This window comes from Rhyacophila brunnea, unplaced genomic scaffold (genome assembly GCF_057557595.1).
Source record: "Rhyacophila brunnea isolate RB1 unplaced genomic scaffold, BYU_Rbru_1.0 scaffold_4, whole genome shotgun sequence".
NCBI classification, from domain to species: domain Eukaryota; kingdom Metazoa; phylum Arthropoda; class Insecta; order Trichoptera; family Rhyacophilidae; genus Rhyacophila; species Rhyacophila brunnea.
In genome coordinates this window covers 47,658,385-47,672,829 of record NW_028233068.1, presented here as the reverse complement: position 1 = coordinate 47,672,829, position 14,445 = coordinate 47,658,385, and the positions used below count along the sequence as shown (strand labels likewise).

Below are 14,445 nucleotides of genomic sequence, written 5' to 3'. Positions count from 1 at the left end.
AGCCGCGGGGTAAGATAGTCAGTGGTCGGCAAATAAACTCGTCACATTGTTGTCTTTTAAATTGTAAAACTACCCCAATCCCCCAAAACATCTAAACACCAATACGATATAAGCGGATCCTCCGTAAATGTCAAATGTGTTCAATGTCCAAGGAAAGGATATTATGTTGAAACAACTGGCTTTGTGGATGTGGGTAGGTACCTATTGCAATTTGGTTTCCAGCATTCTATAGAAGACCGGCACCAAAGGAGAAGCGACTCAAGGTGTAATTTTTCCTCGTCGTAGTCCGCAAGGCTGAGGATCATGATCACTCCGGAATTGATACTGACATTCAATATCAGCCTTCTCCAGTTTTCCTATTCTCTAAAAGCACTGTGGTGGATGCTATCGGTTGTTTTGTAAAATCCTTCACTTCGACAATCCACCTCATCAGTATTCGTCCTCTGCCTCTATTTCAAGGCACATTGCCCGGAACAATAATTAACCACTCGATGTTTTCTGGGCCACGGCGAACAGTGTGGCCGAGGCCTTGTCCAGGTGGCGCGATTTGACTCGCGCGCATTCCAGGTACATGTGACCTCATTGAGCCGTCCACATGTACTCGCCATGGGCCTACTCTCGCGTGCGGTCGAGGTACAAGTGACCTCGTTGAGCTGTCCACATACACTCGCGGCGAGACACGTGTCATCTGGACAAGGTCTAAAGAAACGCAAAACACGGCGTGGTCAACACAGAGAATTAGTCTCTCGCTGATTCTCGTGCAGTTTTTACAGTATCGATTTATTGGTTATAATAATATCCTCTGTCCTGGATCCCTCAACAGTCGTCGCCAGCACTACATCTCGAAAACATTTAATTTTCTTGACGCGTGATGGCCATGATTCTGCCCCACACGTGAAACTGTAAAATACGGAAATAAAATAGCGGACAAGTCTTTTTATTTCTTGAGATAATGCAATCTCACCCATATGAGTCACAATCGGGCAATCCCCGTCATGGCCAAAGTGATGATATATTTTGACAGAAGTTTCTCGCGTGCTTATCAACACAAACACGAAAACCGATATTTTTCATATCAAATTTCAAATTGTATAAGAAATATTTAAGTCTTCGCAGAGCTATATCGAAATACACAACTGATATTCATCCATTCGATAAATACTGTACTGGAAATTTCCTGGCTGGCTTCTAGTAGGTATATAATAATATTTTCTGCCAAACTGTAGGGAAACTTAAGCTGACATGTATTCTCAACAAAACGATAAAAGTGGCAGTGGATATAATCAATATTAATCTGAATGGACCGTCAAAATTTCCCGGACCACAAGTTTAACTCCCCATAACTAGATTATGGCTACCATACAATATATTATTTATAAACTTTATTAGCATCGGGTGTAAGCTGGGGCGCCTCTCAAAATAATTCAAGAACAGGCTTAGACATCGGCGGTAAATCGCCGGCACGCGACCGCTCAGGAGAACGAACAGATGGCATATTATTATAATATCCAATGACATTCAAAGAAGTTATTTTTGTAAAATATGATAATTATTTCGTTCTTAAATTATTTTTTAAATCAAAAGAAAAACTTGCAACACCACCGATTCCTTATATTTCGTTATTTGAAAAAAAATTCATTGATGTTTTAACTAAAGATTTGTTGATTCTTCTGAATACTTCTATAGTTTTTAATTATGTTAATATTGGTTTTCTAAAATCGAATCTAATTACTTACCATCTATTTAGATTAGTGTCAAAATTATTTTTCAAATAATCTACATCTTGTACAATGTACGGGTTCAGTGCATAACCAATGAAGTCCAGAGCAGTCCTCCTGTTCACGATAAGACACATACGTAAGTCATATAAGACTTTGTTGGTACTTATTTGATAACGAAGTACCAATCTAGTTAGGATTGTCAGATTTGGTTGTATAATAATTATGTACGTGCGAAGTGCGCCATAGCCATAACGCATAAAAACGATTGATTAACAGAACAAACATGTGGAGGTAGGCTGTTAAGATCTGACATAAATAGTACACATTAAACTTTTCCAGACATTGGTATTTGTTTTTATTGAACTAAGACTAAAATAGTTTGCTATAAGGATCATAACATACAACATAGGTATATCTTGAAGAAATTGTGAAGTTCTACGATAGAACGTGTCAATACAATTGAATGAATAAAAAGGAATGAAATCTGCTTGTAAAAATGTTCATACAGTAGTCGATTGTTTGATCAAAATTGATAATGAATAGTCGTTTAGAATAGAAATTGATAATGAATAAATAAAGTCGAGTTTTCATCAAATAATATCCCGGTGCAAACCGTATGGGTGTTTTACATGTTGGGCATAGCGCACAGGAATTTAAAAACAATCAACAGGTAAGAGAAAGTGTACAGATCATCTTTGGACAATTAGCTATAAATAAGACAACCAAAAGCCCGCTGGTCGAAGTTTGGCGGAAGAACGTGGCAGCGAAAGACCAAATACCGAGAAAGATGGAGATAGCAAGAATTGATTTTCATCTAGCAGTGGATTAAGAGAGGCCGAGATGATGATGAGACATACCTACTTGTTACGGAGTTTCTACAATCAAAATAGAGTATTAGCATGTTTGTTGTAGTGAGGATATAAACACCTTTCTACAGTCTCAGCGTATGTTATAAAGACATAAGTAAGAATACTTACTAATGTTTCCGCTGCGTTCTTCCGTTTACTTTGTACCACTGCAGGAATAATTTTATTAGTATGCATCTATAACTTACACTTTACAAAAATTCACGTTCTTATTGAATCTAATAAAATCGAAAGATTACTGTCTATAATCCTCAGCGTTGCCAAACGTCAAAACGTAAAAATAGATTGTTCCGCGAGGGACAGTTAAATTCACAATTATTCAACAAATATAAATAAGACGTTTAGATTAAGACAAAATATCGCGATGGATGCGTGATTCACATGTGTTTAAACACTAATTTCATTTATTTTAAGCATACCAACATCAAATTGTTATACCGAACGGGTATTTTCTCATATGAATTTAAAATGATCAGATGCAAGGAACAGATGTTTTAGTCATAGTGAGTGAAGTGCCTTGTTAAATTCAACATGATATACATATGTGCTGAATTTTAGCAATATACTAAGCAACAGAATGAAACTCTTCGGGAAGAAAATTTTCAGCCAAGTAGGTACAAATGGGCGAGTGTCGGGAAAAAATATTGTTTAATATTATTATTTTGATAGAGTTCTGTAGTTTGTGTTGTGTCATTTATGATTGATATTATAGAAATAAACATTACAAATATTGAACTATGCGATTTTAGGTTGTCCCGGTCTTTGCTCTTAAATTTTGATATTTTTTATTAAACATGGTACAAATCCCGATTTAGTCAAATAATTATTCGGTGACCCTGATACGCTGTACGAACAGCGTGTCATTTTTTGATATCAATGCTATAATATGATCGTCTCTTCCCGGGAAAACAGCTCACGGTGAACAATGCCACGGCGAAATACAATACGCACAAATACTAACAATTATTAACATGTCAAAATGATAAGTACCTTATACCTAAGAAAAGGTAGGTAGGTACATCTGTGATATTTAAAAAATATTAAACTAACATGAATACGTAGTTAATATTTAGAGTTCAGCGGAAAACACGATAGCAGACAGTTTTCTTTTTTTTTCGGTAAAAATTTCCATTTTTTACTACACTGGAAGGATTGAGGACAAAAATATCAAATTTATTTAGATAATTGCAAAAATAAATACAATTCTTATCAAGCTCGTAACACTCCACCGATAGTACCTACCTACTAAGTGCCTCCTTGAAAATTGGTTAACTCGTCAGAACGTTTCGTAGATACGATACGACAGATAATGGTTGTTGGCCTTGCGATCAAGCAACAAATTAAATCAATCGTCTAGAGGTCCAGATCTAAACACACATTAAAACACAACATGCATTTTATATACCACAAGTAAAGGATGGTTGTCAATTTAAATTCAGAAATCATAAAAATATTGTTAGCAGTGTATGAAAAATTTATAAATTTATAACTTGTAATTAAAAAAAAAAAAAAAAAAAAAACAGACAAAAACAGTATCAAGCAATTCCAATTTGCGATGTAAAACGGTGCTGACTCAATTAATGAAAAGTGATTATTTCATTTAAATTTTACTCAAAGAAAAAATAACAAAATAATAATATCATCTCGGCCAAAACCAACCTGATGTAAAAAAATCAACCAAATTAATGAGGCGTCGTCGGTTACGTCATGAGGAGCGGGTGTAAAAATATTGGCGGGAGGGGGGTTAATTTTATTTAAATTTATTCATGGAACGCCGTAAAAAAGACAGCGTAACAAGTTAACAGCATCGCAACGTTAAATTACTATAGAAAAAAATGTTTTATCGACGATAATTGTTAGCGAGAAAATATTGTGTGCAAGAGAGCAGACTTTACCACGGTTGACGGAAAAGACAGTTAAAGTCATCACATACATTCATTGTCTAACTCTAAACCAACACTGTCTGAGCTACAAAATCCAAATATTTTAAGTGTACACGTTAGCAAAATAAGTAAAAGGCATGAACGCAAAATTATAATATGGCGTGTTTGTATATGGCAACTTTGTTTAATGAATAGTAAAAAAGTCAACCTTCTGGGTCTGGCAGTGAATTGAAACTTTGCTTCCAAACCATTGAAAAGCAACATGATTTTTTTAAATGAGATGGTTGCTTAATCACATGCAAGCATAGACAAGGTGATAATTTGTTATGACTGATATAATTAAATAATAATTCACGAAGAAAGTGTTTTCTCAGAGTATTTAAAATGACCAAGGGGCTGGGGCTCTCAAATTACTTGGCTACTACAAAAGAGAGTTGTGACTATTGTGACACCGCCCAGCTAGCGCTCTGGTTATATCTCCTATAATTGATTATTCCATATAATTTAGTAATAATCAGGACCGGTTTTACTACAACTACATGTGTTTTATTTCATCAAATACTCACATTTAATATTTAATGTTTTTTCACCACGAATTGACAGTACATACAGTTAAAGAAAAAAAGGCAAGTAGGTAGGCAGTAATATGTCATCGTAGGTTCAATGTAACTTGATTTTTTTTATTAAATGAAAATTGACTTTCCTGGTTTTCGCTACATGCCAGTTTAAGAACAATTTTATTATTATTTATTAGTTATTGTTATTGCTCTTATTATAGTTTAAGAACAATTTTATTATTATTTATTAGTTATTGTTATTGCTCTTATTATAAGTCAAAAAATTCATAAGCATAACAAGATAGCCGAAGAACACGCTGGCCGATCATTATTCGCAGGCACGCAACGCATACCATGTTTATGAATTATGCCTTCCATCTCGCAATAGCCAAACGTTGGACAAGGAAAACACAACGAATCAACGACCCGTCACTAATGAGAAATGGGAATCGGACAAAACGCTCATCATTCCCATACGTATTATTACAACGAATAGGTATTTATGTATCGAGAATAGTTGTGAAAAAATAAAATACCAATTCAACGGGGAGTCGTAACAATGTGATAATAGATCCGTGATTCGCGAGAGGTGAGTAATTAATTTATTGTGGATTAATTGTTGTGTACCTGCAGCATGACCCCCACATCTTAAACCGGGCCCCCCGACTGGGATCTTTGGCGGGCCCCCTTACTTATATCTAGGGTTTAAAGGCAGTGGGCCTTTTTACAGAATCGTTTTCTAAATGTTGTTTCATATAAAATTAAAGGTATTCCGTGTATTTTTAGCGATTTTTTTGAATTGTTGAATAAATCCATTTGAATCATGGAGTTGTCGAATATCGACACAATAATCAAAAATTTCATCACACAACTAGACATTTTAAAATGTTAAAATTCTACAAATAAAATAGCACTGCAGGCGACTTTTTTCCGCATTAGGCCAAATTTGGGATGTGTGTTTATCTCAATTATCAGGTCATCCCACCACGCCGGGCCCCAGGCTAGAGCCCTGTTAGCCCTCCCTTTGTGGGGGCCATGGCCTGCAGAATTCATTTTATCTTGAAATAGTGCGATAATTTAATCGTATATCTACTGTTAAAAAAACACGTGTACGTTGGAAGTCATCAATTGGAAAGCGGAAGACTGAGCAGTATGGAGCCTTCTGCTCGTGCCCCACCCGGACTGATCAGGCTTTCGAGACGATGGCATTAGTACAGCATGAACGAGTGATAATTTTTGGCACTAGAACAGTTCTACATATTATCATGTGCTCCACCATTTAAAATTATTTCCAGGCAAGGCAGGTTATTTTGACCCAATATGACTGGACTAGGCGTATAGCTGAGACAATTTTATAATTGAATTTTAGTTTTATCCAATCATTTACGATGCCCACCCACCCTCAAAAAAAAATGAAAGGAAATATTGCCAAATTATGTCGGGGTGGTAGACAAGACACTGCTCTAATGTACACAGTCATGCTAATTGCTCAACTCTCATAAATACACCTGCGCCTAGAAAGAAGACAAGATAATGGGTGTACATTGTGATTAAACGGTATTTTGCGCACCCGCGCAACCCACTTACCAGAGGTATCCAACGGTTTGAAATATTTTATTTGCACGGAAACTACTTTACACATTCATTTTATAAATCATATTCGCTATGTACTTCAATATACAACGTGGTATGCCACTTTTTGATCGTGTCGAGAAAACTAAATGGAATAATCATTCTCTCGAGATCTCAATCAACTGATGGACAAATCAATATATTTATGATAAAAATAAAACAAACTTACCGCCACGCTGTACTGTAGTGATCTTGCGTAATATGGATCGGCACTCACCTGAAAAAAGAGAAAAAGAATTTGCCAGAAAAATAATGATAACAATTTAATATTAATTCCAAACCTGTCTACGAAATGATACAGAATGTATAATATTACTTTGAAAGTTTTCCTAGAACGATATTAAAAAACACAACCGTGTTAAGATAAAATTATCACTTAAGGGGTCAACTATACAAAAGTTTTGCTGTTTCGAAACGAACGTAAACATTTTACTTTTCTGGTCAGAAAGAGATTTGAACAGTATGGTATTTTATTATGATAATACACTCTGCGACAACGCTATGAGTTGATAATAATATTTCAGAGACGCGATTGCGACAGCTGATCATAAATAAAAGTGCAATTTAAGATTACCCCAAGACTGTGATTTTAGGAAATGCATTCTATGAAGAAACTATGGACAAGCCTTTTAATCAAATTAATATATTTTATAGAGCAGTTAGACAATTCAATAATATACGGTTGCAGTGCAGTCATAACAAATTATGTATCCGTTCATTGCCAAGAAAGAAAATATCAACGATGGACAATTTTATTATAGGTACATATTGTAATTTGTGTTCGTCAATAGGACCTTTGCGACATATTTATGAATACTCGTACAATCGGTGAGTAGAGATCTTTCAATTGCGTTTCGGAAAACGGCATTTAATTTGATGAATCCCCGAAGATTTTGTACTATTCCATATCAGTAAGATATTTGATATCAATACAATACAATGACACAGGTCAACGCGTATGCAAACACAAAATTAACTAAACAAACGATGACGACACGAATGACCGGATTATTTGTACAAAAGAATTGTCTAGGAATTGGAATGTTTTCGAAAATCCATTCCTATGAAATAATACAAAATTCTCATATACACTATAATATCAGGTACCAAAGTTTATTGTCAATGTTACGTGATATTTGTATGAAAATATCAGGGTGAGGACGTGCATTTTTAAATAAATTACGATCGTTCTGTTAATCTAATTATGGGTCGCAAACACAAGCGAAATATTAATTGGCAAGCACTGTCATAAGCCGGCAAACCATGTCTGCCGGTGCCTATAAATCTTCATTAAATTACGCCGGCCGGTCAATAAATTAAAAATTAAACGTTGTGCGAGAGATAGACGACGCGAGAGCGAGACAGCCAGGCCAGCGACACGCCTCCGTACCGATTAGTTTCATACCCCTGAAAAAACAGCTGTCTACGATGACGTAACTGACGTATAGATAAGATAACTATTTAGCGTGATTTGATTATATTAAGAGGTGAGCGATTCGGCATTGAACAAGATGAATCAATAATGAGAATAATATCGACAGGGTGATATTATAATAATTTGCTTGACATACCGAATAAATCTATATATTACGGCTCATTGAGATGTCAAACCATATAAGTATTTACAAACTTGGGTATGCCAAAATGTTTTCCGTAAAATAATGCGATATTCAGTCGCATATTCCCTAACCAATATTCATTAATGAAGTTAAGTACCTAAATACGAGCATTTATTTAATTATTTTCATTCTCAAAGAATAATTTCCCATTTAAAATGCCTTAGTAGGTATATCTGTAAGACAAAACCTGTCCTGATAATTATTAAACTTAGTAGAATAAATAATATTGTGTTTTATTTTAATTAATAAAATGTCTTTAAACTAACAATCGAAAGTTAAAACCTCCAAAGAAAAAATATCTAGTTTTTAAGTATAATTAAAATTACATGGCACCATAATGTCCATCGAAAAACAAATGGCCAAAAAATAAATTAACACCGGTATTGTTTAAAATCACGGTATAGGAATCCTTTCAAATTTAATCTCTAAATCTTAAATACTAATTGTTTGAAACTTCAAATCGTTATATTATTTTCAAAACTTGGATTGATGGGCCTAGCGACAGATAATTTATTCAAATATGATTGAATAGGTAAATATGGTGGAATTACTTTGTTAAAAGTGTGAAGAATTGTTTTTTTCCAATCTTTCTCATTTTTAATAATTCATGTGAAAAAATAAAATGAATCGGCTACCTACACATGGGTATAAATGAAACTTCATTCAAACTCAGTTTATTTCTAGTGTAGTTATTTTTTATTAAAAGTATTTTTTCTGTTATGTTTTCGCTTTTATTTTATTTTCCATAAAAGTTGAACAAAAAATCAATCCCGAAATCCCGGGATTATGTTTATCAATCCCGGGATTCATAGGTATCGAAAATAGCTCGGGATCCCGGGATTGGAATCCCTAGTCCGTACGTATTCTGAGGGTGTAAGAATAGTTTAAAATGTAAACTCCTAAGTACATATTCACATTTATATTAGGCAGTCTTTTCTTATCAATCTAAAATCAAAATTCCTTTTAGTAATAAACATAGATTGTATGGAATACATTTAAAAATGTAAAATTTCGTTCGTGAATCTCGACTATTAACTTGTAAACATTGAAAACAAACATTACCACCCGGAGATTTTTTAAATGATATTCGCTCACCTCCCGCGGATCGGTGTGCAAATGGGCATTTTCGCCAAAGTTTGTACATTGCGTTTTTGGCATGTCCCATGACTTTGATTGATTTTTTCATAGTTATTATATTATAAAATGTTGGAAAGTTATGTACTTTTAACATGCAAATTTATTAATTTACTCTATTCAATCAGTTAAATACAACTATCTGACCTGTATATATTTTTAATTGATTATTTAGATCGAAAGGTAGTGCGTTTTTACCATGTCCCACCCATAAATTCAAATAAACAAAGTCTGATTTCGTCATTAATTTTGAGTGTGTAAAATTAAATTCGTAGTGTTTTCAACAGCTTACATTATATATTTTTGGAAAATATATAGTTTTTTCGTAAATTTGTACCAATATTGAAAAAAAATCACGTTTAAAGTGTGTCCCAGGATATTTGAAAAAGTGGAACTCCACATTCCGTTACCACGATTTTAGCATGAAGGCGAAAAATTTTCACTATAAATATGTTTTTTTTTAATGTAGCAACATTTTTGTATAACACTGATCGCCATGTACACTTTAAATTGTTGGTGTGTGTCGGTACCGCTATCGGAACAGGTTGCTTTCTGGGTTGGTCATTTAAGAAGTTCCACTACTGTTACCACGATTTATAAGGTAAGAAAACACATATTTCTATTTCACATACTACACATATGGAGCTTATCTTTCATACTACAGAATATATAATAAAACATATAGCAGGTTTAACAATAAAACTAAGCTAAATTTTGGCTTCAAACACTTCTGAAACAGAATCCGTTACTTCCATTCCGAAACTATATTGGTGGTAACGTATATGTGGAATGTAAAAGTAACGAAATGGCATGCATAAAGTTGGGTTTACAGTGTGTGTTTAGTTCTTCATAGATTATAAAAAATTTTATTTTGTCTGTTCGTATGAAAAACAAAAATATTTTCATTAAAAAATATAGAAAATAACCTGACTATAATATAATAATATAATAAAGATTAAAAAAGTATGTGATATGTCTGAATACGCAAAAATAGCGCACATAAAAGTATGGAGATAAAAAAAAACAACAGAAGGAAAAGAAAAAACACCAGACTGAAATAATTGCGAGACAGGCACTGGCTCTTTCATACTCTTTCTGTTATACGCCACCAAAATTTTAAAACTTCTCCATACATTTTAGGCATAGAAATTTATAAAAATGTATGAAAAAGTATTTTTTTGTCACGTTTAACAGAAATGTGTACTCGATTAGATTTAATACCTAGAACTGTAGGTATTCACGAAATGTCAGAAAAGTACGTCTTGATTACAATCAACATGTATAGCTACATTTTATGTTGATGAATACAATTAAATTTCAAGACAACATACAGTCGAACTTGGTTATTACGAGGAAGATGGGACCGACTGAATTTGCTTGTTATAAGCGTTACTCGTTATATCAGAGAATAGGTATTTTTAAATGAGCATGTCACATTACACAAAAAGTCGAAAATAAAAAATTTGGAAACCATCGTAATAATCCCCGAAACGAGCATGGCATTCATAAACTACAAAAGAAGTTGTTTATTGTAATTAACGCTGGTAGGTACCTACGGACTTCACAAACCTTGGATTTTTCAACCATATGCGTGGATACTTTTTTATTATTGTCGGTGAAACACCAATAAGGTAGGTACTTAGACACTTTACTAGTGTCATAAACGTAATCCGACCCCGGCGGCATCCTGTCCAATCGGATTTTATTGCTTAGGGTCGAAATGTTTTAAAACGGTCGACACATTAACAGTATTTTAGCTCGGTATATCCGATAAGTTGCTCGTTATAACAGTGAAAAAATTAAATGTATGGCGAAAATCATAAACCAATTGTCAACAAATGTTTCGTTATTACATCCGAGATCTCGCTATGTCCGAGATCGTAATAACCGAGTTTGACTATAATTATTTTCGTAAAAGTTATATACTCCGTGCCGCGCTAGGAACTCGCGTCTGAATCCCTTGCTGATTTTTTTTTTCATATATTGTTAATTTGCTTAAAAATATTTTTTATCTGAGTTACAAATAATATAAATGCCAAATAAAGTTATGGTAATGTATAGTGTGTCAAAATTATTACCTACCTTATTTTACAAGTATTGTGAAATTTATTATAAAATATGTCTATTTTAGTGATTAAGTTTGATTTGTTTTGTTATTTTGACGCACGTTGAATATTTATCTGTCTATCAAAAAATTCAAATAAATTTCATAAAACAAAAATTTGTTTTTATGGTAACATGTAACTTAAGCTTTACAAATTACACTCCGTTACCATTTCGTTCCATTCCGAAAATGTCCCCAAAAAAGTTGAACGTTAACTATTTTTCATTTGATTATTAAATAACGAAACTTATTTATTTTTCCAATAAAATTTAGTAAAAGTGGTTATTGTCTTTAAAAAAATAGCAGAACGAACATTGATTGGTTTTTTCAAATACTAAAGGAAAAATGCTCTGCCATTATAGACATAGGGTAACGGAGGGGAACGAAATGTGCCCAAGAATTAAAATTCAATAATATTTTTTGACTATTTGTAGTTTTATTTTGAAGTGTATGGTTTTTTTAATCTAATAGAGCTCTTTTAAGTGATAAAAAGTGTTTCATTCATGTTTTAAAAGCTAAGTTTCGTAGTCACGGAACGGAAACTTATTATGCCCAATTTCATAATAAAAATGATATAAATATTGTATTAATCAATATTTTGCTGAAAAATTGCTATCACCAATTCAGCAATAGAACAAGGAATCTGCTAGCTATATAAAAATGGTTAATTTGAGTGAAAAAATAATATTACCCAAATTTCAAACATGTACAAACTTTGGCGAAAATGCCCAAATATAATGTTATGGTGGTTATGAATTCAGGAATACAGTACTGCATTTTCAAATTATAGTAATTAATATCGGAATGTTGCTATGAAAATATTGTAGATATAATATTGTATAATATATCGCAACCGTAGTCTCGTAGTCACAGAGTCATTGAACTATGCCATGGCATCCGGCAAAATATCTATGATTCGTTAAATTTTACAGCAAATAAATGCATGGCAAGTTTTTCATAATGTCATCAATAATCTGTGGTTTATTCTACGAGAAGCCCGATATACCTATAACGAGGAAATACGTCATACACAAATGTATGATCATTCTTAAATATATCTGCCATATTAAATAGTCTAAAAATAATATCTTAATGTAATGTATGTAAGTAGAGTGGTGTCAGATTATTGTGGCAGTGCAGGCGACTCACTTAGGTGTTGGATTCGATACTTTCAAATTACCCCCTTTGCAAAGTGATTTCGTCGTGGCCGAACGCCAAAAAAATATGTCCTCCTCTACTATTATTAACCTCACACCATTGACTTACATGGCAGGACACGCAAACTCTTAGAAAATCTAAATATCAAAGTGAACATGTTTAAATACATCAAATACTCATGCTGATTGCAATGTGCAAAAAAATATTTTGTATGTATGCGGCAATGTTTAGTTTAGACGTTAGCCGCGTCGCACATCTTAACTAGTCTCGTTGTCGATGTGATTTTGCTGGTATTCACAAAACAGCGTAATTTAATGTAGCTACACCACCCCGCACACAGCTCGAATGAGACATTTTATTTTGAAAAAAACAGCTGGTGTCTCGCAAGCAACAATTTTCATCGGACATGGGGACGCCGCAGGCAGGTATAATACCAGAATACCGTCCGGCACATGTGCAGAACCTGTTTTTTCATTAATTTCGGCTAGCCGCGTGACGTCACCGTCCCAGCATTGCCTCGCCCATACGCACGAAAAAAAGTTACAGCATTGCGCTCAGTTTTAATTTGATTACATCTCACAATCGAGATGATGTTAAATATGCGACTGGGCTTTGGCTTGAACACAATACCATCACGTCCCGGGTAAGCCTCTCACCGGCATCCTTGACAAAGTCTTCAATTCCGGGACGATCTCGACCAAACCGGGATACAGTTGGCAACCCAAATTAAAATAAGGGCGATTAATGCAAATTGGTTCATTAAGGTTTATTTAAATTTTAAAGTTATTGCTAAGTAATGGATTTATGTCACTATTTAGATTTGAATCTGCCATACTGATTAGCCGGGCTTATTGATAAATTCGCATATGTAGGTATGTTATCATTATGAATGTAAATAATGCATTAAAAACCAATTAATTAATATAAAGGCCAAACATTTGAACCAAACAAAATTATGTCGATCGTAAAAATAGAGATAATACACACACTTAGAGAAACGACTTTAGAAGAATCGAGCAATAAAACAACCGTTATATTATGAATGGCGAAATAAAAACTTATCAACAGTATTATTAATGGAGATATCCAAACTCCACTTTACAACAGCATAATTTTAATTACATTAAATTCTAATAAATATTTAAATTAATTAATTCAAGGAATCAAATACTGCCAATAGCACTTGTATGGCATATTGAATATTCCATCAACATTTTCTCCACACACTCTTATTTGGAGCTGTCGAAATTAATAAATAAACATTGGTATACCAAGTCGAACCCTGAACGGTCGGCCCATCAGAAGACAAGATTTTCGCAATGCGGCTGTGTCGAAACTAAGTACGATGAGAATTCGATCATGTTACCAATGAGAAGTCATGAATAAGCCAAAAGAACGTATTGTTCATCATCAAACGCAGAAAATCTGTATATATATATATCTACCGAAATTATAGTGCAGGAAACGATCGAGAAAAACCGAGGTAGGTATACGCAAAAAGATATTTCATTTGGCTAGGTAGCTCAATGGCCAAGTCCATGGTGGTGGTGATCTGATACAAATGATATGGAGATATAACTACTCCAATTTAGTTGCTAACCTTCGATATGGTGAGACAGGAGCATCCATTCGAGTGTTTATTTTCAAAGTATTCACATGAAACGCTATATCATCCCATAACTATATTACCAGATTGTTTAAGGGGGGACATGCTCAGCATAAAGCCCACCTAACCGATTTTTTTAAAACGGTACATGTTCAAACACGCGCG

At 33.9% G+C, this 14,445-nt stretch overlaps 1 protein-coding gene across 1 annotated transcript in view; it reads right to left on the bottom strand.

Moving 5' to 3' along the window:
• pan (transcription factor pangolin) overlaps nucleotides 1-14,445 on the bottom strand; it is a 377,320-nt gene that overhangs the window by 89,129 nt on the left and 273,746 nt on the right. Inside the window, exon 6 of the mRNA XM_085953736.1 lies at nucleotides 6,829-6,876. Coding sequence (XP_085809862.1) covers nucleotides 6,829-6,876 — 48 coding nt within the window. The remainder of the gene's footprint in view (nucleotides 1-6,828; nucleotides 6,877-14,445) is intronic.